Raw genomic sequence first — 25,173 nt, 5'->3', positions numbered from 1 at the left:
CGCTACGGAGGCAGAACCTCTCGGTATGCCTCCATGCGCACCTCAGTAGGTTCACCCTGGCGGGACAGTCCATCTGCATTGCCATGCTCCCTGCCCGTTTTGTGTTCAATGGTGAAGTCAAACTGCTGAAGGGCAAGGCACCAGCGTAGTAACCTGCCGTTGGTTCCACACATGGCGTTTAGCCAGCACAGAGGGTTGTGGTCGGTCACCACAGTGAAGGTGCGACCGTACAAGTAGGGCTGCAAGCGCTGCAGGGCCCAGACTATGGCCAGGCACTCCTTCTCAATGGTGGAGTAGGCCACTTCCCTCGGCAAAGGTTTCCGGCTCAGGTACAACACTGGGTGCTCTTGGTCCTCCGTGTCAACCTGGCTGAGCACAGCACCGAGGCCAAACTCGCTGGCGTCCGTCTGTACCAAGAACGGTCGACTGCTGTCGACTGCTTTCAACACAGGGGCGTTGCACAGAGCGGTTTTCAACGCCTGGAAGGCCCCCTCACAGCCGTCTATCCAGTTGACGATGTGGGGTAGCTTCTTCCTGGTGAGGTCCGTCAAAGGTTTTGCCAGGCTACTATAGTGCTGCACAAAGCGCCTATAGTACCCTGCAGTGCCCAGGAAGGACATCACCTGTTTCTTGGTCCCGGGAGTGGGCCAGTTCACGATCGCACCCACTTTCTCAGGCTCTGGCTTTAGGGTGCCTCCGCCTACCCGGTGCCCCAGGTAGTGGACCTCCCTCATGCCCATCTGGCACTTTCCGGGCTTGATAGTCAGTCCTGCTTGGTGAATTTGCCTGAGCACCTCCTCGAGTTGCTGCAGGTGTTCCTCCCAGGAGGGACTGAAGATGGCAATGTCATCCAAGTACGCCACTGCGTACTTCTCCAGTCCCTGAAGCAGGAGGTTGACCATCCGCTGGAAAGTGGCAGGGGCATTCTTCATGCCGAAGGGCATGACCGTGGACTCGTACAGTCCAAAGGGTGTGATAAAGGCGGACTTCTCCTGCGCCTCGCGGCTCAGGGGAATCTGCCGGTATCCTCGACTCAGATCCATTATTGTCAGGTATTTTGCGCCAGCTAACTTCTCAAGCAGCTCCTTGATGCGCAGCATTGGGTGCGTGTCAGAGGCTGTAATGGCGTTGAGTCCCCGGTAGTCTACGCAGAACTGGGTGGTCCGGTCCTTCTTTGGCACGAGAACTACGGGTGAGGCCCACACGCTCTTTGACTGTCGAATCACCCCCAGCTGTAACATCTCATCGATCTGGCACATAACCTGCTGCACCTGGTCGGAGATTCGATAGGGTGTTCGCCGTAGTGGGGCATGATTACCGGTGTCCACCTCGTGGACTGCTAACTCAGTCCTTCCAGGTCGGTTGGAGAACACGACCCGGAAGGGTTCCAGCGTGGTTTGCAACTGCAACCGCTGTGGTTCAGTTAGCGAGGCGCTTACCTCCACGTCCTCAATGGACCCACCGGCCTTGGCTTGGGCCAGCATGTCCAGGAGGGGGTCTTCCTCCCCGTCTTCGGGTAAGCTGCAAACCGGTAGGACGAAAGGTTCAAGTTCGTGATGAGGCTTCATCATTTTGTCGTGAAAGGCCTTTCGCCTACCCCGAGCGTGGTCAAGCGTGACCGGGTTGAGCTGTTGGTGGACGACATACAGGCCCTCCCAGGCTGCCTGAAGCTTATCCTTTGGTACGGGGACCAGCACCCACACCTCCTGACCCACGTGGTAGGTCCGTTCCCGGGCGTTCTGGTCGTACCAGTGCTTCTGGTCAGCCTGAGCCTGCGTCATGTTGTCATGCACCAACTGCGTCAAGGTCTGCATCTTGTCACGGAAGCGCATGACATACTCCACTATGGACACTTCAGAAGGGTTCGGCTCCTCTTCCCAGGATTCTCTTACCAACCCAAGGGGTCCCCGGACTCGCCTGCCGTACAGAAGCTCGAAGGGGGAGAACCCCGTCGAGGCCTGCGGAACCTCTCGGTAAGCGAACAGCAGGTGTGGGAGGTACCGCTCCCAGTCGCGCCCTTGTGTCTCAACCAGCATGCGTTGCATCTGTTTGAGGGTACCATTGAAGCGTTCACACAAGCCATTGCTCTGTGGGTGATACGCACTCGACACCAGGTGCTTCACCTGCATTCTCTTACAGAGAGCCTCCATTAGGCGAGACATGAATTGGGTCCCTTGATCGGTAAGCATCTCCCTGGGAAATCCTACACGTGAAAAGATAGCCAACAGGGCATCCGCCACCTTAGCTGCCCTAGTTGACGACAGACCTACTGCCTCTGGCTACCGGGTAGCGTAGTCTACCACAGTAAGGATGTATCGCTTTCCAGAGCTGCTGGGGACGGCCTGCGGGCCCACAATGTCCATCGCGATTCTATGGAAAGGCTCCTCTATCACTGGCAAATGGATCAGGGGAGCCTTAAGAGCAGGCCCCGCCTTCCCCACTCTTTGACAGGTGACACAGGAGCGGCAGTAGTTTGACACATCTGTCCCCATCTTAGGTCAATAGAAGTGTTGAGACAGCCGGGCCTTTGTTTTGCTGATCCCCAAGTGTCCAGCTAGCGGGATCTCTTGGGCAATCCGTAACAACTCACCCCGGAATTGCTGCGGGATGACCAGCTGTCTTTCCCTCAACCACTCCTTTTGCAATTTTCCACGGGTACTGTCTCCCGGTACAACCTTCCTCTTTCCCAGAACACCCTCTCCTTATCAGTCACGGAGGTGGGCTTCTCGGCGAGTTTTCTCAAATTCTCTAGGCTCACATCTGCGTACAGAGCGGCCTGAAACTCCTGGTTAGGGGAAGCCAGAAGCGATATCAGGGTCCCTTCCCCACGGGAACCCTCTGGGACCTGCTCTGGGTCCACCTCTGGTTCAGTCACAGTGATGACTGAGGAGGGTCCGGAAGGTAGACAGTTATTTGCGTTTCGGGCACTCTGACTGCGGGTGACAACAGCTACGTAGGCTGTCTCCCCGGGGATTTCTACCGACCCATCAGCCGACGCTGCTATGGGCTCTACCTCCCCATCCACCCCCATTACCTCAGGAGCATTGCTACTTATGGGCCAGTTACCTTCCTCGGTGGCACTGGTCAATTGCATGGCATCACCTTCCTCACGGTTCCCATGTATCTCCCCATTTCCTTTAGCACCGACACTTGCCCCTGCTAGGGGTTCCTCAGCCGTCTCACTCCGCAGAGCAACGTGGCTGAGCACTCCTGTACCTATGGACACGTCAACTTGCACAGAAAAATCATTATTAGGTTCAGTTGGCACAGGTACAACATTTTCACCATCAATCCTAGGGAAAAAATGGTTATCAGATGCATCATTACAAGATAAAGCATGGTCAGGTAACACATGCGATTTCCCATCATCATCATCAGGGTTAACGTTACCCTTATTAGCAGCTTGGGGAGGGGTGTCAGGGACGTAGTATGCAACCATCCTCCCCAAATCAGTCCCCAACAAAACATCAGTGGGCAAATTATCAGACAGCCCCACTTCCTTCAACCTGCTCCCGGCACCCCAATCAATAAAAACCCGGGCCATTGGCAAGGGGCAGCTGATGCCCCCAATCCCAGTGACAGTTAGGGTTTTCCCCAGAATGATTGCTTCAGGGGCTGCCAGTTCGGGTCGGATGAGGGTTCCTTCAGCCCCAGTGTCCTTGAGGCCTGTAGCAACATGGCCTCCCACGGTGACATGGTGTACGTTGTCACACACCCTCCCAGCCACACCACCCACCAAAAGAACTGCTGCATTAGGCCCGGGGGCCTTGGATGGGAGTTTCTTCGGCTTGTTTGGACAGTAGGGACTGATATGACCAGTTCGGTTGCAGACGTAACACTGGTGAGGTTCGGTGGTAGGTCTGATGCTGTTGGCTACGGGGACAGGACCTCTGGGGTGTTGGCGTTGGTTGCAGGCTTACCCCCTCTCCAGCTGGTGGTGACTGGCTTCCGCACTTCCTATCTACGGTTGGCCTCATAGGCATCGGCAATCTGCGCTGCTTTCGTCACGTCTTTGGGTTCTCTGTCCATCACGAACTGTCGCACCTCAGCTGGGCAAAGATGTAAAAACTGGTCTTTGATCATCAGGTCTCGCAGCTGTGCAAAGGTGGTCACTGACAGTCCTTGGGTCCACTGATCAAAGTGGGTCCCCAGTCCATGTGCCACATCGCCGTAGCTGTCATGTGGGCCACGTTGGAGGTTCTGGAGCTTTCTACGGTACACCTCGGGTGTAAGCTGGTACTTGGCTATCAGAGCCTGCTTGATGGCCTCATAGTCACCATCTCGTTCTTGAGGGAGGGCAGCAAACGCCTCCAGAGCTTTGCCTCTCAGCTCTGGTGTCAGGTATCGTGCCCATTCGTCTGTAGGCAGCTGGTACTGTCTGCAGGCTTTCTCAAAGGCCCGCAGAAAAGTGTCCAAGTCCCCGTCCTTTTCCATAACAGGAAAGTGATCGGGCCGGGGCTTCGGTGTTTGAGCGCTGCTGAGCTCACGGCCGGACTGGGACGACCCCTGCATTGGCAGTCGGGGTAACTGCAGCTGGTACTCCCACTCCGCTTGCCGCTCGGCTCTCTCAGCCTCCCGCTCGGCCTCCTGCCGGTATTGCTGAATCAGCTGCCGACGTCCCTCATGGTCGTCAGTGGGGAATTCTTTCAAGGCCGCCTGCAGGTGGGGGTCCAATTCGCCCTGATTGCTAACAGGGCCGGCATTCAGTGGTTGGACCTCTGCTGCAGCACCATGTTCGCTGGTGCTGGCTTCTGCGGCCACTGGGCTCTGAGAGCGGTCTAGAGTGGCTTCCCATTGCACCAGAACTGCGACCAGTTGGGCTTTGTTTTTGACTGCAAAGTCAATGTGCTGTGACTTGCATAAGGCAATAAAGGTGTCTCTGGTCTGCTGCTCATAAAAGGTTTCTCCCAGCACAACCATGGTTGCCAAATAAAAGATAGGACAGAAAAACGAAGAGAAAGGGAAGGGAAAATTACCAGTACACACAATTGTCTCAGGACTAATAAACACTGTGTTCGTTCTCCAAACTTATTTGCGCAGAGTCCTCGCAAGAACTTTGCAAGTTTTTAGTGAGAGGAATGATTGCTCAAACCAAATAACTAATGCTCTAAGATCCCACCGCCTTGCCACCAATTTGTCACGAATCCACACCGCTGCCACCAATTTGTCACGAATCCTGCCCCGCTCCCACCAATATGTCACGATTCACACTGTGACCGTCACCTCTAAGTCACGGATCGGGGTGACTTTAGGCCAACAGATGGCTATCACATCTGCAGGGGGGCTTATCCTAGTTATCCCTCTACTGCTAGCAATGTGATAAATAAAAAAAACACGCACAAGGCTATTGACCTCTTGATTTACAGCAGGGGCTTATTTTAGGTATTCCACTGCTCCTCAATATACCACGAACTGCTGGGATTTATGTATATCCCACTTTACAGTTCCGCTTAAACTTGCAGCTCTCTGGCGCCCCCTTACCCTCAGGTCAGGTTAGGTAATACACCTAGGGTAATTAGTCGCCAGAAAGGCTGCCTGCTATGTACTGGCTATTGGGCACGCTGCAGCGAGGCAATTTAACTACTCCCGCTCAGGCAGGAACAATAATTATCAATGTCACCGTCGCTACAACGACTCCCAAAGGCACAGTGCACGGTATTGCTGCCACCAGCTTCGATTAAATGGGTCCGAAGCTAACCCAAAACAGTAGTGTAATTCCCTTCAGAAGACTAAAGGTACCTTCACACATAACGATTTCGTTAACGATATCGTTGCAACGGCACGCTTTTTTGTGACGTAGCAATGATCCCGCTAACGATCTCGCTATGTGTGACAGCGACCAATGATCAGGCTCCTGCTGGGAGATCGTTGGTCGTAGGGAATGATCAGGACCTTTTTTTGGTCGCTGATCACCCGCTGTCATCGCTGGATCGGCGTGTGTGACGCCGAGCCAGCGATGTGTTCACTTGTAACCAGGGTAAACATCGGGTTACTAAGCGCAGGGCCGCGCTTAGTAACCCGATATTTACCCTGGTTACCATTGTAAAAGTTAAAAAAAAAAAAACAGTCAGTGCGGGAAGCTGACGGCGGGGGACGTGACAGACATCGGAATGTCAGTATGTAGTGTTTTTTGTTTTTTTTTAACTTTTACAATGGTAACCAGGGTATATATCGGGTTACTAAGCGCGACCCTGCAATTAGTAACCCGATGTTTACCCTGGTTACCTGGGTGCTGCCGGGGGACTTCGGCATCGTTGAAGACAGTTTCAACGATGCCGAAGTCGTTCCCCTGATCGTTGGTCGCTGGAGAGAGCAGTCTGTGTGACCGCTCCCCAGCGACCACACAACGACTTACCAACGATCACGGCCAGGTCGTATCGCTGGTCGTGATCGTTGGTAAGTCGTTTAGTGTAATGGTACCTTTAGGATACGTTTTAGAGCATGAAGAACAAATCTAGTATTAAATATTATACTCCGTTAAAGTTTAGGCAGTGTTAATAGAAAAATATTACAAGGATGTTACAAAAGAGACAATTGCAAATATGTACTAAGGTAATCATAAAAATAACAGGGGTTAAATGAGAAATAACACTTACATGTGTTCAGATCATTTGAGGCAACCAGGCTAGTGGAGTTCCCATATGTCCCAATGCATCAGGACTCTGGTTAGGAACAGCTCTTCAAGTCAGACTCACATAGGCTCCAGCAGACAGACCACAGGCTGGGGTGCCTGGCAGACTTATAGCTCAGCCTGATGACATCACAAAAAGGGTTGGTTTTCCCAGACCCTCCTATCTCTTCAGTTTAACTAAATTCAACCTAAATTTGTCTAATGCCTATAACTCCGCTATAGAACATGTCATAGTCATAACAAACCCAGCATTCATCTTGTATTAACGTTGGCATTCTAATGAGATCAAATATGTCCTATTTGTGATGCATAATTACAGAGAAATCCCTACTTTTTACCTGATGGAGTTAGAAGCACATGTTTAGAGTGGCAGACAGAACCGCAGATGAACGTTAACAATATGTACTTTTCCTTTTTCTAGCCTACATCGTTGGCCCAATATCTTACAATAATGGAACAAAGGACTTCTTGCATTTACAGAAGGGAATCAGACCGGATTTGGCTAGCACAACTTTCCACTGCAGCTATGCCAGTCGTAAATACCTTTCTTCAATAAAACTCCCCCACATACACTGACAAGGCAAGCTCTTGCCGGAGTGAAAGGGAAGGGGGTTTTTAGCCCACAGCCTGGGCTAACAAGAGAAACTAAACTTATATGATATTTCATACAATATCGTGACAGTGCAGTTCTGGGGTATAATGCAGGATGTAACTCAGGATCAGTAATGTAATGTATGTACACAGTGACGGCACCAGCAGAATAGAGAGTGCAGCTCTGGGGTATAAAAAAAGGATGTAACTCAGGATCAGTAATGTAATGTATGCACACAGTGACTGCACCAGCAGAATACTGAGTGCAGCTCTGGAGGATAATACAGGAGGTAACTCAGGATCAGCAAAGTAATGTATGTACACAGTGACTGCACCAGCAGAATAGTGAGCGCACCTCCGGAGTATAATACAGGAGGTAACTCAGGATCAGTAATGTATGTACACAATGACTGCACCAGCAGAGTAGTGAGCGCAGCTCTGGGGTATAATACAGGAGTTATCTCAGGATCAGAAATGTAATGTATGTACACAGTGACTGCACCAGCAGAATAGTGAGTGCAGCTCTGGGGTATAATACAGGATGTAACTCAGGATCAGTAATGTATGTACACAGAGACTGCACCAGCAGAATAGTGAGTGCAGCTCTGGAGTATAATATAGGGTGTAACTCAGGATCAGTAATGTAATGTATGTACACAGTGACTGCACCAGCAGAATAGTGAGCGCAGCTCTGGAGTATAATATAGGGTGTAACTCAGGATCAGTAATGTATGTACTCAGTGACTGCACCCACAGAATAGTGAGCGCAGCTCTGTGGTATAATACAGGAGGTAACTCAGGATCAGTAATGTATGTACACAGTGACTGCACCAGCAGAATAGTGAGTGCAGCTCTGGGGTATAATACAGTATGTAACTCAGGATCAGTAATGTCATGTATGTACACAGTGACTGCACCAGCAGAATAGTGAGCGCAGCTCTGGAGGATAATACAGGAGGTAACTCAGGATCAGCAATGTAATGTATGTACACAGTGACTGCACCAGCAGAGTAGTGAGCGCAGCTCTGGGGTATAATACAGGAGGTATCTCAGGATCAGTAGTGTATGTACACAGTGACTGCACCAGCAGAATAGTGAGTGCAGCTCTGGAGTATAATACAGGGTGTAACTCAGGATCAGTAATGTAATGTATGTACACAGTGACTGCACCAGCAGAATAGTGAGTGCAGCTCTGGAGGATAATACAGGAGGTAACTCATGATCAGTAATGTATGTACACAGTGACTGCACCAGTAGAATAGTGAGTGCAGCTCTGGAATATAATACAGGAGGTAACTCAGGATCAGTAATGTAATGTATGTGCACAGTGACTGCACCAGCAGAATAGTGAGTGCAGCTCTGGAGGATAATACAGGAGGTAACTCAGGATCAGTAATGTAATGTATGTACACAGTGACTGCACCAGTAGAATAGTGAGTGCAGCTCTGCAGTATAATAAAGGATGTAACTCAGGATCAGTAATGTAATGTATGTACACAGTGACTGCACCAGCAGAATAGTGAGCGCAGCTCTGGAGTATAATATAGGGTGTAACTCAGGATCAGTAATGTATGTACACAGTGACTGCACCAGCAGAATAGTGAGTGCAGCTCTGGAGTATAATACAGGAGGTAACTCAGGATCAGTAATGTAATGTATGTACACAGTGACTGCACCAGCAGAATAGTGAGCACAGCTCTGGAGTATAATATAGGGTGTAACTCAGGATCAGTAATGTATGTACACAGTGACTGCACCCACAGAATAGTGAGCGCAGCTCTGTGGTATAATACAGGAGGTAACTCAGGATCAGTAATGTATGTACACAGTGACTGCACCAGCAGAATAGTGAGTGCAGCTCTGGGGTATAATACAGTATGTAACTCAGGATCAGTAATGTCATGTATGTACACAGTGACTGCACCAGCAGAATAGTGTGCGCAGCTCTGGAGTATAATACAGGGTGTAACTCAGGATCAGTAATGTAATGTATGTACACAGTGACTGCACCAGCAGAATAGTGAGTGCAGCTCTGGAGGATAATACAGGATGTAACTCAGGATCAGTAATGTAATGTATGTACACAGTGACTGCACCAGCAGAATAGTGAGTGCAGCTCTGGAGTATAATACAGGAGGTAACTCATGATCAGTAATGTAATGTATGTACACAGTGACTGCACCAGTAGAATAGTGAGTGCAGCTCTGGAGTATAATACAGGATGTAACTCAGGATCAGTAATGTATGTACACAGTGACTGCACCAGCAGAATAGTGAGCGCAGCTCTGGAGTATAATATAGGGTGTAACTCAGGATCAGTAATGTATGTACTCAGTGACTGCACCAGCAGAATAGTGAGTGCAGCTCTGGGGTATAATACAGTATGTAACTCATGATCAGTAATGTAATGTATGTACACAGTGACTGCACCAGCAGAATAGTTAGTGCAGCTCTGGAATATATTACAGGATGTAACTCAGGATCAGTAATGTAATGCATGTACACAGTGACTGCACCAGCAGAATAGTGAGTGCAGCTCTGGAATATATTACAGGATGTAACTCAGGATCAGTAATGTATGTACACAGTGACTGCACCAGCAGAATAGTGAGTGCAGCTCTGAAGGATAATACAGGAGGTAACTCAGGATCAGCAATGTAATGTATGTACACAGTGACTGCACCAGCAGAATAGTGAGCGCAGCTTTGGAGTATAATACAGGATGTAACTCAGGATCAGTAATGTGATGTACAATATGTACACAGTGACTGCATCACCAGAATAGTGAGTGCAGCTCTGGAGTATAATACAGGATGTAACTCAGGATCAGTGATGTGTGTACACAGTGACGGCACCAGCAGAATAGAGAGTGCAGCTCTGGGGTATAAAAAAAAGATGTAACTCAGGATCAGTAATGTATGCACACAGTGACTGCACCAGCAGAATAGTGAGTGCAGCTCTGGAGGATAATACAGGAGGTAACTCATGATCAGTAATGTAATGTATGTACACAGTGACTGCACCAGTAGAATAGTGAGTTCAGCTCTGGAGTATAATACAGGAGGTAACTCAGGATCAGTAATGTAATGTATGTGCACAGTGACTGCACCAGCAGAATAGTGAGTGCAGCTCTGGAGGATAATACAGGAGGTAACTCAGGATCAGTAATGTATGTACACAGTGACTGCACCAGCAGAATAGTGAGCGCAGCTCTGGAGGATAATACAGGATGTAACTCATGATCAGTAATGTAATGTATGTACACAGTGACTGCACCAGCAGAATAGTGTGCGCAGCTCTGGAGTATAATACAGGGTGTAACTCATGATCAGTAATGTAATGTATGTACACAGTGACTGCACCAGCAGAATAGTTAGTGCAGCTCTTGAATATATTACAGGATGTAACTCAGGATCAGTAATGCAATGCATGTACACAGTGACTGCACCAGCAGAATAGTGAGTGCAGCTCTGGAATATATTACAGGATGTAACTCAGGATCAGTAATGTAATGTATGTACACAGTGACTGCACCAGCAGAATAGTGAGTGCAGCTCTGGAGTATAATACACGATGTAACTCAGGATCGGTAATGTAATGTATGTACACAGTGACTGCACCAGCAGAATAGTGAGTGCAGCTCTGGAGTATAATACACGATGTAACTTAGGATCGGTAATGTACTGTATGTACACAGTGACTGCACCAGTAGAATAGTGAGTGCAGCTCTGGAGGATAATACAGGAGGTAACTCAGGATCAGTAATGTAATGTATGTACACAGTGACTGCACCAGCAGAATAGTGAGCGCAGCTCTGGAGGATAATACAGGATGTAACTCATGATCAGTAATGTAATGTATGTACACAGTGACTGCACCAGCAGAATAGTGTGCGCAGCTCTGGAGTATAATACAGGGTGTAACTCATGATCAGTAATGTAATGTATGTACACAGTGACTGCACCAGCAGAATAGTTAGTGCAGCTCTGGAATATATTACAGGATGTAACTCAGGATCAGTAATGCATGTACACAGTGACTGCACCAGCAGAATAGTGAGTGCAGCTCTGGAATATATTACAGGATGTAACTCAGGATCAGTAATGTAATGTATGTACACAGTGACTGCACCAGCAGAATAGTGAGTGCAGCTCTGGAGTATAATACACGATGTAACTCAGGATCGGTAATGTAATGTATGTACACAGTGACTGCACCAGCAGAATAGTGAGTGCAGCTCTGGAGTATAATACACGATGTAACTCAGGATCGGTAATGTAATGTATGTACACAGTGACTGCACCAGCAGAATAGTGAGTGCAGCTCTGGAGTATAATACACGATGTAACTCAGGATCGGTAATGTAATGTATCTACACAGTGACTGCACCAGCAGAGTAGTGAGTGCAGCTCTGGGGTATAATACAGTATGTAACTCAGGATCAGTAATGTAATTTATGTACACAGTGACTGCACCAGCAGAATAGTGAGCGCAGCTCTGGAGTATAATACAGGGTGTAACTCAGGATCAGTAATGTATGTACACAGTGACTGCACCAGCAGAATAGTGAGTGCAGCTTTGGAGTATAATACAGGATGTAACTCAGGATCAGTAATGTATGTACACAGTGACTGCACCAGCAGAATAGTGAGTGCAGCTCTGGAGGATAATACAGGAGGTAACTCAGGATCAGCAATGTATGTACACAGTGACTGCACCAGCAGAATAGTGAGCGCAGCTTTGGAGTATAATACAGGATGTAACTCAGGATCAGTAATGTAATGTACAATATGTACACAGTGACTGCATCACCAGAATAGTGAGTGCAGCTCTGGAGTATAATACAGGATGTAACTCAGGATCAGTGATGTGTGTACACAGTGACGGCACCAGCAGAATAGAGAGTGCAGCTCTGGGGTATAAAAAAAAGATGTAACTCAGGATCAGTAATGTATGCACACAGTGACTGCACCAGCAGAATAGTGAGTGCAGCTCTGCAGTATAATACAGGGTGTAACTCAGGATCAGTAATGTATGCACACAGTGACTGCACCAGCAGAATAGTGAGTGCAGCTCTGGGGTATAATACAGGGTGTAACTCAGGATCAGTAATGTATGTACACAGTGAGTGCAGCTCTGGAGTATAATACAGGAGGTAACGCAGGATCAGTAATGTAATGTATGTGCACAGTGACTGCACCAGCAGAATAGTGAGTGCAGCTCTGGAGGATAATACAGGAGGTAACTCATGATCAGTAATGTAATGTATGTACACAGTGACTGCACCAGTAGAATAGTGAGTGCAGCTCTGGAGTATAATACAGGATGTAACTCAGGATCAGTAATGTATGTACACAGTGACTGCACCAGCAGAATAGTGAGCGCAGCTCTGGAGTATAATATAGGGTGTAACTCAGGATCAGTAATGTATGTACACAGTGACTGCACCAGCAGAATAGTGAGTGCAGCTCTGGAGTATAATACAGGAGGTAACTCAGGATCAGCAATGTAATGTATGTACACAGTGACTGCACCAGCAGAATAGTGAGCGCAGCTTTGGAGTTTAATACAGGATGTAACTCAGGATCAGTAATGTAATGTACAATATGTACACAGTGACTGCATCACCAGAATAGTGAGTGCAGCTCTGGAGTATAATACAGGGTGTAACTCAGGATCAGTAATGTATGTACACAGTGACTGCACCAGCAGAATAGTGAGTGCAGCTCTGGAGTATAATACAGGGTGTAACTCAGAATCAGTAATGTATGTACACAGTGACTGCACCAGCAGAATAGTGAGTGCAGCTCTGGAGTATAATACAGGATGTAACTCAGGATCAGTAATGCATGTACATAGTGACTGCACCAGCAGAATAGAGAGTGCAGCTCTGGGGTATAATGCAGGATGTAACTCCAGATCAGTGATGTGTGTACACAGTGGCGGCACCAGCAGAATAGAGAGTGCAGCTCTGGGGTATAAAAAAAAGGATGTAACTCAGGATCAGTAATGTATGCACACAGTGACTGCACCAGCAGAATAGTGAGTGCAGCTCTGGAGGATAATACAGGAGGTAACTCAGGATCAGCAATGTAATGTATGTACACAGTGACTGCACCAGCAGAGTAGTGAGCGCAGCTCTGGGGTATAATACAGGAGGTATCTCAGGATCAGTAATGTAATGTATGTACACAGTGACTGCACCAGCAGAATAGTGAGCGCAGCTCTGGAGTATAATATAGGGTGTAACTCAGGATCAGTAATGTATGTACACAGTGACTGCACCCACAGAATAGTGAGCGCAGCTCTGTGGTATAATACAGGAGGTAACTCTGTACATACATTACTGATCCTGAGTTACCTCCTGTATTATACCACAGAGCTGCGCTCACTATTCTGTGGGTGCAGTCACTGTGTACATACATTACTGATCCTGAGTTACACCCTATATTATACTCCAGAGCTGCACTCACTATTCTGCTGGTGCAGTCACTGTGTACATACATTACTGATCCTCAGTGACTGCACCAGCAGAGTAGTGAGTGCAGCTCTGGGGTATAATACAGTATGTAACTCAGGATCAGTAATGTCATGTATGTACACAGTGACTGCACCAGCAGAATAGTGAGCGCAGCTCTGGAGTATAATATAGGGTGTAACTCAGGATTAGTAATGTATGTACACAGTGACTGCACCAGCAGAATAGTGAGCGCAGCTCTGGGGTATAATACAGTATGTAACTCAGGATCAGTAAGGCTACGTTAACATTTGCGTTGAGCGCCGCAGCGTCGGCGCCACAACGCAAACAAAAACGCATGCACAACGCTGCGTTTTGCGCTGCATGCGTCCTTTTTTTCATTGATTTTTGACGCAGCAAAAATGCAACTTGCTGCGTCCTCTGTGCCCAGACGCGGGCGCCGCAGGGACGCATGCGGCGCAAAACGCAAGTGCGACGCATGTCCATGCGCCCCCATGTTAAATATAGGGGCGCATGACGCATGCGGCGACGCTGCGGTGCACACCGCAAATGTGAACGTAGCCTAATGTCATGTATGTACACAGTGACTGCACCAGCAGAATAGTGAGTGCAGCTCTGGGGTATAATACAGTATGTAACTCAGGATCAGTAATGTCATGTATGTAGACAGTGACTGCACCAGCAGAATAGTGAGCGCAGCTCTGGAGTATAATACAGGGTGTAACTCAGGATCAGTAATGTAATGTATGTACACAGTGACTGCACCAGCAGAATAGTTAGTGCAGCTCTGGAGTATAATACAGGGTGTAACTCAGGATCAGTAATGTATGTACACAGTGACTGCACCAGCAGAATAGTGAGTGCAGCTCTGGGGTATAATACAGGGTAAGTATTGCATGCACACATGCTCCAGAGCTGCACTCGCCATTTTTCTTGGGGAGCCCAATATACCGCAGTGTGTCCGTCTTCCTCATGTGACCGTAGATGACGTTTCCACTTTGAGCCCGCGCTGTAGAGAAGCCGTTTTCCTGTCTGTTGCTTTCTCTCGATATTAACCCTTTTTTCTGTGATGTCGGTGGTTGATCACGGTATAATATTCTTTCACTTCAGAACCCAAACGGAGGAAAGGCCGCCGGCGGCGGATGTTCAGCGCCATCATTCATCACCTGCGAGAGAACCACAAGGCGTGGAAGAAGATCATCGAGGAAGAGGAGAAAGCCAGACAGGACGGCAGTAAAGTGCAGCAGATCGACGGCTCCTCCATGTCTCCTTCAGATGAGATCCAGGTGATTGAGGAGGAGGATGAGGAGCGGATGTTTGCCGAGGAGAAGTGCTGACCCTCTTCACATACTGTAACGTTATAGACAGGCCCGATAACTGTGAGGCACCCCGGCTCGCCGGCGCCCCCCACTCTATGCACTTTCACCACGGACGATAATTCTTGTACAACTTGATACAAAGTGTCTTGTGCCCTGATTGGTCCTGGTACCAGTCCCGATGCTGCCTGACGCTGCCTGACGGTACAATCATAAACCACGACGTTTCTTACCAAAGCTGCCGCCACTCGCTGGGTTTTTGTTTGGTTTTCCCCATCATGGCGCTTCTGCCGTCATTATCCTGACCTGTGCCTGTGACAGACGCGGAGCCGCGGTGAGGACTCGGGCCGGATTGTGTGGATCGGTTCTCGGAACCTTCGCGGCTCCTTCTGTCCTTAAGACTCAAATTAGTACATTCTTTTTTTTGGAATTTTCTAGGAGCGTCGTTTTCTGATGCCTTTTATCTGTATAATACTTTGTGTTTTTCACATTTTATTTTTTTCCCCCATCGTTCAAGCGGCAATTTTTTTTTCTGTTCCTTTTTGAGGTTCTGTGGTAGATCCTGAAAAAAAGCTAAAAAAAATAATTCAGGAAAAAACAAAAAAGCTTAACTAATTTCCGTAATGAAGGGATTTTATTTTTTTTTAGGCGATGATATATTATATATATTTTTCCACTCTTTCTCAGGATTTTTAGGTATTTAGTGTTTGTAAAACCTGAAAAAGAAACATTGAAAGGCAAAAATCCGCCAATGTACGTAAATGGTGGCGCTGTTTGTACATAAGCACATTACGCATCACTTTATAAATATACGTGTATATATAATCGCCCACTGCCTGCACTGCTGCCTGCGCGCCTCATTTATTATTACTCCCGATCATGGCGTCATTTCTGCTGTCACAGAATTGTCCTCTGCGTGGAGTGAAAATCAAGTGCCACATGAGCGGCGCGGCAGGCACTGTGCTGCCACCATTGCCTGCCGGCAGTCGCTCACTATGGATTCACCCCTAGCCAGGTCTGGAGTCTAAGCCCCTCCCCCACCCTCATATCACCCGCCCGCTCTGGAGTCTATGCCCCCCACCCTCATATCACCCGCCCGCTCTGGAGTCTATGCCCCCCCCCCCCCACCCTCATATCACCCACCCGCTCTGGAGTCTATGCCCCTCCCCCACCCTCATATCACCCGCCCGCTCTGGAGTCTATGCCCCTCCCCCACCCGCTCTGGAGTCTATGCCCCTCCCCCCACCCTCATATCACCCGCCCGCTCTGGAGTCTATGCCCCTCCCCTGCTCCCTTTAGATATATGTTGTATTTTAATTGTGCTGCTCCATGAGCCTCTGCCGAGGATAATGGGGTCTCCATGTAAAACCTGGTAAACTATTTACAGGGGTTTTCTCAATTTCCCAGTTCCAGGGCTGTGGGATGTGGCTGTTAAGTCTGGCTCCAGTAGTCGTCCTCCCACAGCCCACCTGGCTACTGACAATACAGGCAGAATAATAATACAGTCGGTGGTCTCAGAATCTTCCCTGCTTATTTTACACCCAAACCCACCATAGGAGCAGCCAAAAATCTGACATTAGATGCCCATGACATTCTGCAAAACATAAGGTTGGAATATCAATTTAAGACATGATTTTTTGTGTATCCCAAACCTGAACCCTGGACTAGGTGGTTTTAACGGGCCTCTGTGATCGAGATTGTGGTCAGTGACTACAGACAGTGTCAGGTCGGTGCTGTTAGGCCATGTTCACACTTTGCGGTTTTTACCGCGGAACCGCGGCGATTTTGATGCTGCGGGTCCGCAGCAGTTTCCATAGCGTTTACAGTTACATGTAAACCCTATGGAAACCGCAAACCGCTGTGCACATGCTGCGGGAAAAACCACGCAGAAACGCAGAGGTTTACAACCCGCAGCATGTCACTTTGTGCAGAATCGCTGCGATTCTGCACCCATAGGAAAGCATTGAACCGCTAACTTCCCGCATGGGGCTGTGCCCACGTTGCGGGAAGTAAGCGGCTAATGTGCGGGTGGTACCCGGGGTGGAGGAGAGGAGGCTCTCCTCCAGGCCCTGGGAACCATATTTGGTGTAAGAAAAAAAAAAGGAATTAAAATAAAAAATAATGCTATACTCACCTCTCAGCGCTGCACGCGGCCGGCCGGTCAGAGTTGCTGTGCGAACAGGACCTGCGGTGACGTCGTGGTCACATGACCGTGACGTCACGAAGGTCCTTCTCGCACATCATCTTTGGAACCGGACCGCCGGGTGCAGCGCCGAGGAGATCGAGACGTCAGAGGGTGAGTATACAGGTCCTTCTCAAAAAATTAGCATATAGTGTTAAATTTCATTATTTACCATAATGTAATGATTACAATTAAACTTTCATATATTATAGATTCATTATCCACCAACTGAAATTTGTCAGGTCTTTTATTGTTTTAATACTGATGATTTTGGCATACAACTCCTGATAACCCAAAAAACCTGTCTCAATAAATTAGCATATTTCACCCGTCCAATCAAATAAAAGTGTTTTTTAATAACAAACAAAAAAACCATCAAATAATAATGTTCAGTTATGCACTCAATACTCGGTCGGGAATCCTTTGGCAGAAATGACTGCTTCAATGCGGCGTGGCATGGAGGCAATCAGCCTGTGACACTGCTGAGATGTTATGGAGGCCCAGGATGCTTCAATAGCGGCCTTAAACTCATCCAGAGTGTTGGGTCTTGCGTCTCTCAACTTTCTCTTCACAATATCCCACAGATTCTCTATGGGGTTCAGGTCAGGAGAGTTGGCAGGCCAATTGAGCACAGTAATACCATGGTCAGTAAACCATTTACCAGTGGTTTTGGCACTGTGAGCAGGTGCCAGGTCGTGCTGAAAAATGAAATCTTCATCTCCATAAAGCATTTCAGCCGATGGAAGCATGAAGTGCTCCAAAATCTCCTGATAGCTAGCTGCATTGACCCTGCCCTTGATGAAACACAGTGGACCAACACCAGCAGCTGACATGGCACCCCACACCATCACTGACTGTGGGTACTTGACACTGGACTTCAGGCATTTTGGCATTTCCTTCTCCCCAGTCTTCCTCCAGACTCTGGCACCTTGATTTCCGAATGACATGCAAAATTTGCTTTCATCAGAAAAAAGTACTTGGGACCACTTAGCAACAGTCCAGTGCTGCTTCTCTGTAGCCCAGGTCAGGCGCTTCTGCCGCTGTTTATGGTTCAAAAGTGGCTTTACCTGGGGAATGCGGCACCTGTAGCCCATTTCCTCCACACCAGACTCAGTCCACTGCTTCCTCAGGTTCCCCAAGGTCTGGAATCTGTCCTTCTCCACAATCTTCCTCAGGGTCCGGTCACCTCTTCTCGTTGTACAGCGTTTTCTGCCACATTTTTGCCTTCCAACAGACTTACCATTGAGGTGCCTTGATACAGCACTCTGGGAACAGCCTATTTGTTGAGAAATTTCTTTCTGGGTCTTACCCTCTTGCTTGAGGGTGTCAATGATGGCCTTCTTGACATCTGTCAGGTCGCTAGTCTTACCCATGATGGGGGTTTTGAGTAATGAACCAGGCAGGGAGTTTTTAAAAGCCTCAGGTATCTTTTGCATGTGTTTAGAGTTAATTAGTTGATTCAGAAGATTAGGGTAATAGGTCGTTTAGAGAACCTTTTCTTGATATGCTAATTTGAGACAGGTTTTTTGGGTTATCAGGAGTTGTATGCCAAAATCATCAGTATTAAAACAATAAAAGACCTGACAAATTTCAGTTGGTGGATAATGAATCTATAATATATAAAAGTTTAATTGTAATCATTACATTATGGTAAATAATGAAATTTAACACTATATGCTAATTTTTTGAGAAGGACCTGTATAAACTTTTTTTTTATTTTAACATTACTATTGATGCTGCATATGCAGCATCAATAGTATAGGAGTAATCCCGCAGCGGAAACCGCGGAACAAACCGCGATAAATCTGCAGGGATAACCGCAGCGGTTTTGCCCTGCAGATTTATCAAATCCGCTGCGGGAGAACCCGCAGAGGTCACCCGCAAAGTGTGAACATGGCCTTATACTGATTACACTGATACCTGTGATCAGGATTGTGCTCAGTGACTATAGGCAGTGTCAGATCGGTGCCGTTATACTGATTACACTTATACCTGTGATCAGGATTGTGCTCAGTGACTATAGGCACTGTCAGATCGGTGCCGTTATACTGATTACACTGATACCTGTGATCAGGATTGTGCTCAGTGACTTACAGGCAGTGTCAGGTCGGTGCCGTTATACTGATTACACTGATACCTGTGATCAGGATTGTGCTCAGTGACTACAGACAGTGTCAGATCGGTGCCGTTATACTGATTACACTGATACCTGTGATCAGGATTGTGCTCAGTGACTACAGGCAGTGTCAGGTCGGTGCCGTTATACTGATTACACTGATACCTGTGATCAGGATTGTGCTCAGTGACTACAGACAGTGTCAGATCGGTGCCGTTATACTGATTACACTGATACCTGTGATCAGGATTGTGCTCAGTGACTACAGGCAGTGTCAGGTCGGTGCCGTTATACTGATTACACTGATACCTGTGATCAGGATTGTGCTCAGTGACTAGAGACAGTGTCAGATCGATGCCGTTATACTGATTACACTGATACCTGTGATCAGGATTGTGCTCAGTGACTACAGGCAGTGTCAGGTCGGTGCCGTTATACTGATTACACTGATACCTGTGATCAGGATTGTGCTCAGTGACTACAGACAGTGTCAGATTGGTGCCGTTATACTGATTACACTGATACCTGTGATCAGGATTGTGCTCAGTGACTACAGGCAGTGTCAGGTCGGTGCCGTTATACTGATTACACTGATACCTGTGATCAGGATTGTGCTCAGTGACTACAGGCAGTGTCAGGTCGGTGCCATTACACTGATACCTGTGATCAGGATTGTGCTCAGTGACTATAGGCAGTGTCAGATCGGTGCCGTTATACTGATTACACTGATAACTGTGATCAGGAATCAGTATAACGGCACCGACCTGACACAGTCTGTAGTCACTGAGCACAATCCTGATCATAGGTATCAGTGTAATCAGTATAACGGCACCGACCTGACACGGTGTATAGATGCTGTGCACAATCCTGATCATAGGTATCAGTGTAATCAGTATAACGGCACCGACCTGACACGGTCTGTAGTCACTGAGCACAATCCTGATCACAGGGATCAGTATAACGGCACCGACCTGACACTGTCTGTAGTCACTGAGCACAATCCTGATCACAGGGATCAGTATAACGGCACCGACCTGTCACTGAGCACAATCCTGCTGACAGGGGCACTTATATATACTCTAAGTAGCACGGGGTTCTGCCTTGGGTGCAAACGTCCCCTCATCAGAATTCTGGATTTTATTCTGTACATAATGGATATCTGATGACGCAGGCCGTCCATCCGTCTGCTGGATCTGTGTCTCATCCAGAATTCTGCATACTGCTCTGAGCCCAGCAGAGGGCAGCAGCCTGACAGCCAACAGAAAAGCAGCAGCACATTGCTGTCGGTGCAGCTCTGCGTGTGACTGGAGAGTGCTGCACTGGGCAGATTCTGATTGATGGCTGCCCTTTCTGGTCTGATCCCAGCTCCAAGTCATCACAAGTTCATGGTTTTGTTGCTTTAGGAGGATTGATCGCAGCTTCTCAATGGGATGAGATCTGAGGAGTTTCCGGCCGAGGACCCAAAATGTCAGCCTGGAGAGTAAGTACTGATGTGGTTGCAAATTGCACCAAGATAGGAACGTAGCACAGCTGCTGCAGGACATGGGCCACCAATATGCCCAGGGTAAGGGTATGTTTCCATGTTCAGGAAACGCTGTGTATAGCTGCAGCGTCAAACACGCATCGTCCAGATGTTACAGCATAGTGGAGGGGATTTCATGAAATCCCATCTCCACTATGCATTAAAAGATGCATGCGGCAGACCCGAGAAAACGGACATGGGGCGCGTCTTTTCAGAACGCAGCATGTACTTACAATGCTGAAACAACGCAGGTGACCTGCCAGTCACCTCAGGTGCAGATTTGGTCAGGATTTTACCTGTGTAAATTCCTGACCAAATCCTGATGCAATCCTAAACGTGGAAACATACCCTTACTGGAAAGTAGAAGGTGTTGACTGAGCTGCGAGATGAAATCAATGGATTTTATTAAATGGTTGACAGGTGAATGTTTCATGGTCACACCCGACTCTTCATCAGGACAAAAACCTATGAGCGACTGGCTAGAGTTGGAGTCTTATTCATAAAAAGCATTAAGCTACTTACGGTAGCGGCATTTCTCGGAGGCCCATGACAGCACGACGAGAGAGGGGATCCGCCCATTAGGAACAGGAAACCTACAGATACAAAAGGGCGGCACCTCTCCCATGCATCAGTTGTATTTCAGAGCCTTGAGAGGACTACCGCGGTTAGTAGCATACAAAAATACACATTATATACAGTTTATATACAAAATTTTAACCCATATATTGGAACTGGGCATATACACGTGAGATATATACATTATAGGAGGTGCAACCCCCACGTGAAATAGGGAGGGAACTAAGGGTGCTGTCATGGGCCTCCGAGAAATGCCGCTACCGTAAGTAGCTTAATGCTTTACTCGGACTCCCATGACAGCACGACGAGAGATTTACAGAGATGTAACACTACCTTAGGGAGGGACTATAGCCTGCAGCACCCTTAACCCGAAGGTGAGATCAGAGGAGGCCCCTAAATCCAACCTATAGTGCTTAAAGAAGGTGGACGGGGATGACCATGTGGCCGCCTTACATATCTGGTCGATTGATACTCCAGATTTCTCCGCCCAGGATGTAGCCATGGCCCTGGTGGAATGCGCCCTCAGATTCTGCGGAGTCGGACCCCCACCTGCAGTATAAGCCAAAGAGATAGCCTCCCTAATCCACTTTGCTAGTGTGTACTTTGATACCCTGAGTCCTTTTCTGGGATTTTGGAAAGATAAAAATAAGGCATTATCTTTCTTCCATGTATCAGTAACAGAGATGTATTCTAACAGGCATCTCCTAACGTCTAGTGTATGGAGTAGCTCTTCTTTAGGGTTGGAGGGATTGGGAATGAAAGATGGTAACACTATCTCCTGAGACCTGTGAAACCGAGATGATACTTTTGGTAAATAGGCCGGGTCTGGTCTGAGGACTACCCTATCTGGCAGAAACTCTGTATAAGGGGAAATTCTGGAGAGAGCTTGTATATCTCCTACCCTACGGGCAGATGTTATTGCTACCAGAAATGCTGTTTTAAGGGATAATGCTTTAATTGAAGCTGATTGTAATGGTTCAAACGGCTCTCTAGTCAATGCTGACAGGACTAGGTTAAGATCCCAAGGCATAGATCTATCCCTATGTATGGGTCTAGCCCTACTAGAGGCTTTAATGAACCTTGAGATCCAATAATTATTGGCGACGTTACATGAAAACAAGGCCCCTAGGGCCGAGACTTGTACTTTTAGGGTACTAGTGGATAGATCTAGCTCTAAGCCCCTTTGCAGGAATTCTAAGATCTGTTTTATAGGTATTCCCTCTTCTAAATTAAAGTCAGAAGAGGCCAGGAATTTCCGCCAGGTTCTAGCGTAGATTGTTGTTGTAATCTGCTTCCTACTTTTCATAAGGGTTTCAATCAAATTTGGGGAGAACCCTTTGTTTTTCAGCAATGCCCTCTCAAACTCCATGCCGTCAAATGGAGACTCTTTACTTGAGGATGGCTGATCGGACCCTGGTGGAGCAAATCTGGGATGTCCGGAAGCACCCAGGGGTCCTCCACTGACATGACCCTGAGCCAGGTGAACCAGGCCCTTCTGGGCCAGAATGGGGCAATCAATATAACTCTTGCCCGATCTTCTCTTATTTTCCTGATTACCAGAGGTATCAGGCCCAGCGGGGGGAACGCATAAGCCAACCGAAAGTCCCAGTTGATCAGAAAGGCGTCTACCGCCAGAGGATTCTCCCTGGGATTTAGGGAACAGAATTTTATTGTCTTTCGGTTGTCCCTGGTGGCAAATAAATCCACCTCTGGATGTCCCCATTTTTGGACAATCTGGTTGAACACGAGATCGTTTAGAGACCATTCCCCTTGTCTCAGGGTGTTGCGGCTTAGAAAGTCCGCTTTCACATTTTCTTTTCCTCTTATGTGCAGTGCGGTTAAAGATAGAAAATTGTTCTCCGCTGTCTGGAATAACCGGTCCGCCACTCTCATCAGAGATTCGGAATGAGTTCCACCCTGGTGATTTATGTATGCGACCGCCACCTGGTTGTCCGAGAGGATCTTGACGTGGTGACCCTGCAGACATATGAGGAATTTTTTAACAGAAAGTTCAATTGCCATTAACTCTCTGTGGTTAGAGGAGGCTGATGTTAAGGGGTCCCATAGACCCTGAACTATCATGTCATCCATGTGTGCTCCCCAACCTGAAGGGCTAGCGTCCGTTGTTACAATACGTGTCACCCGTGTTACCCAGGGAACTCCCGCCGATAAATTGTCACTGTTTAGCCACCATCTAAGAGAAGGGCTTTTGGACCCAAGGTAATCTGACTCTGCAAAGACCCCTGTAAAATTCTATCATTAACCAGTACCTCGGATTGTAAAGGTCTGGTATGAAATTGGGCCCAACGGACAGCGGGAATGCATGAGGTTAGAGATCCTAACAGTGACATAGCCTGTCTAAGGGTCATGGATGGTTTATCAATTGCTTTAGATACTTGTTGTTGGATGTGTAACAACTTGTCAGGCGGAAGACAACACTGTTGGGTTTCTGAATTTAACAACAGCCCTAAGAATCTCTGTATCATTTGGGGCTGTAACCGGGATTTTTCATAATTTATGATCCACCCCAGATGTTCAAGTTTGGTTGTGGTTGTCTCTAGTTGTGAGAGGCAATGGTCTGCCGAACTTCCCACTATAAGGAAGTCATCCAAATAGGGGACAATCAGGATGTCAGATTCTCGCAAGTGCGCCATGACTTCGGCCACTAACTTTGTAAATACCCTAGGGGCCGCTGATAGGCCAAAGGGAAGAGCTCTGAACTGGAAGTGACGAACCTGACCCCCCATTGTCACAGCTACTCTCAGGAATCTCTGGAAGTCTTCATGTATTGGAACATGATAGTATGCGTCCTTTAAATCCACAACTACCATGAAGCAGTGTTTAAACAACATTTTTATTGCTGTACTGACTGTTTCCATTTTAAATGATTCATTGACCAGGAATTCATTAAGGCTTTTGAGATTTATGATCGTTCTAAATGATCCGTCTGGCTTCTTGATCAGAAAAAGAGGAGAGTAAAATCCCCTCCCTTTTTCTGATCCTGGGATTTCGATCAAAACTCTCTTGGAGCATAAGTTCATGACCTCTGCTTCCAGGGCTGCTTGTTCAAGGGGGGAGGAGCGTAAAGGGGTTAACTTAAATTTATCCCGAGGCCAATGACTAAAGTCAAGCTTTAGGCCTTTAGCTATAATGCCTCGGACCCATTTACTGTTCGAAATGTCAAACCATGCTGAAGAGAATGTTGACAGTCTACCCCCCACGGGGATTGCTAGTCATTGGTCTGGCTTTTTTTGTTCTTCTGAGGAACGGCGAAACATATAGCCCGTACCTCTTCCGCGTCTGTCCTCCCATCTAAAACTCTCTCTAGAGGGTGAGGACCCGCGTTTCTTTCCGCGACCAAATCTTCTTCTGTTGAAGGGCCGACGGTAGGATGCTGAAGAAGGATTAGGAAATTTCTTCTTGTCATCCCCCGCTTTCTCCAGCAACTCATCCAGAGTTGGACCAAAGAGATATTCTCCCTTACATGGGATTGCGCAGAGCTTAGCTCTGGATTGTATGTCGCCTGACCAGCACTTCAACCATAAGGCTCTACGAGCCGCGTTGGAGAGCCCTGCCGCTCTAGCCGCCATCCTGACTGAGTCCACCGAAGCGTCTGATAGAAAGGCCGCAGCATTTTGAATTGTTGGTAAGGCCTTCAGAATAGAATCTCTGGAAGCGCCGTCCTTAAGCTGGGTCTCTAACTGATCCAGCCAGACCATTAAAGATCTGGCTGTACATGTTGCGGCAACCGCTGGTCTGAG

General features: G+C 47.7%; 1 protein-coding gene across 3 annotated transcripts in view; it reads left to right on the top strand.

Annotated features, from left to right (window-relative positions):
• Positions 1–15,846, top strand: part of PDE3B (phosphodiesterase 3B) — a 206,275-nt gene extending 190,429 nt beyond the window's left edge. For all 3 annotated transcript variants that reach the window (XM_077286608.1, XM_077286607.1, XM_077286606.1), the window contains one exon: positions 14,811–15,846. In XM_077286608.1, coding sequence (XP_077142723.1) covers positions 14,811–14,990 — 180 coding nt within the window. In that variant the 3' untranslated portion in view covers positions 14,991–15,846. The remainder of the gene's footprint in view (positions 1–14,810) is intronic.
• Positions 15,847–25,173: the final 9,327 nt, after the last annotated feature.

The sequence above is a fragment of the Ranitomeya variabilis genome, chromosome 2, assembly GCF_051348905.1.
Source record: "Ranitomeya variabilis isolate aRanVar5 chromosome 2, aRanVar5.hap1, whole genome shotgun sequence".
Taxonomy (NCBI): domain Eukaryota; kingdom Metazoa; phylum Chordata; class Amphibia; order Anura; family Dendrobatidae; genus Ranitomeya; species Ranitomeya variabilis.
This window is presented reverse-complemented; position numbering and strand designations above follow the sequence as displayed.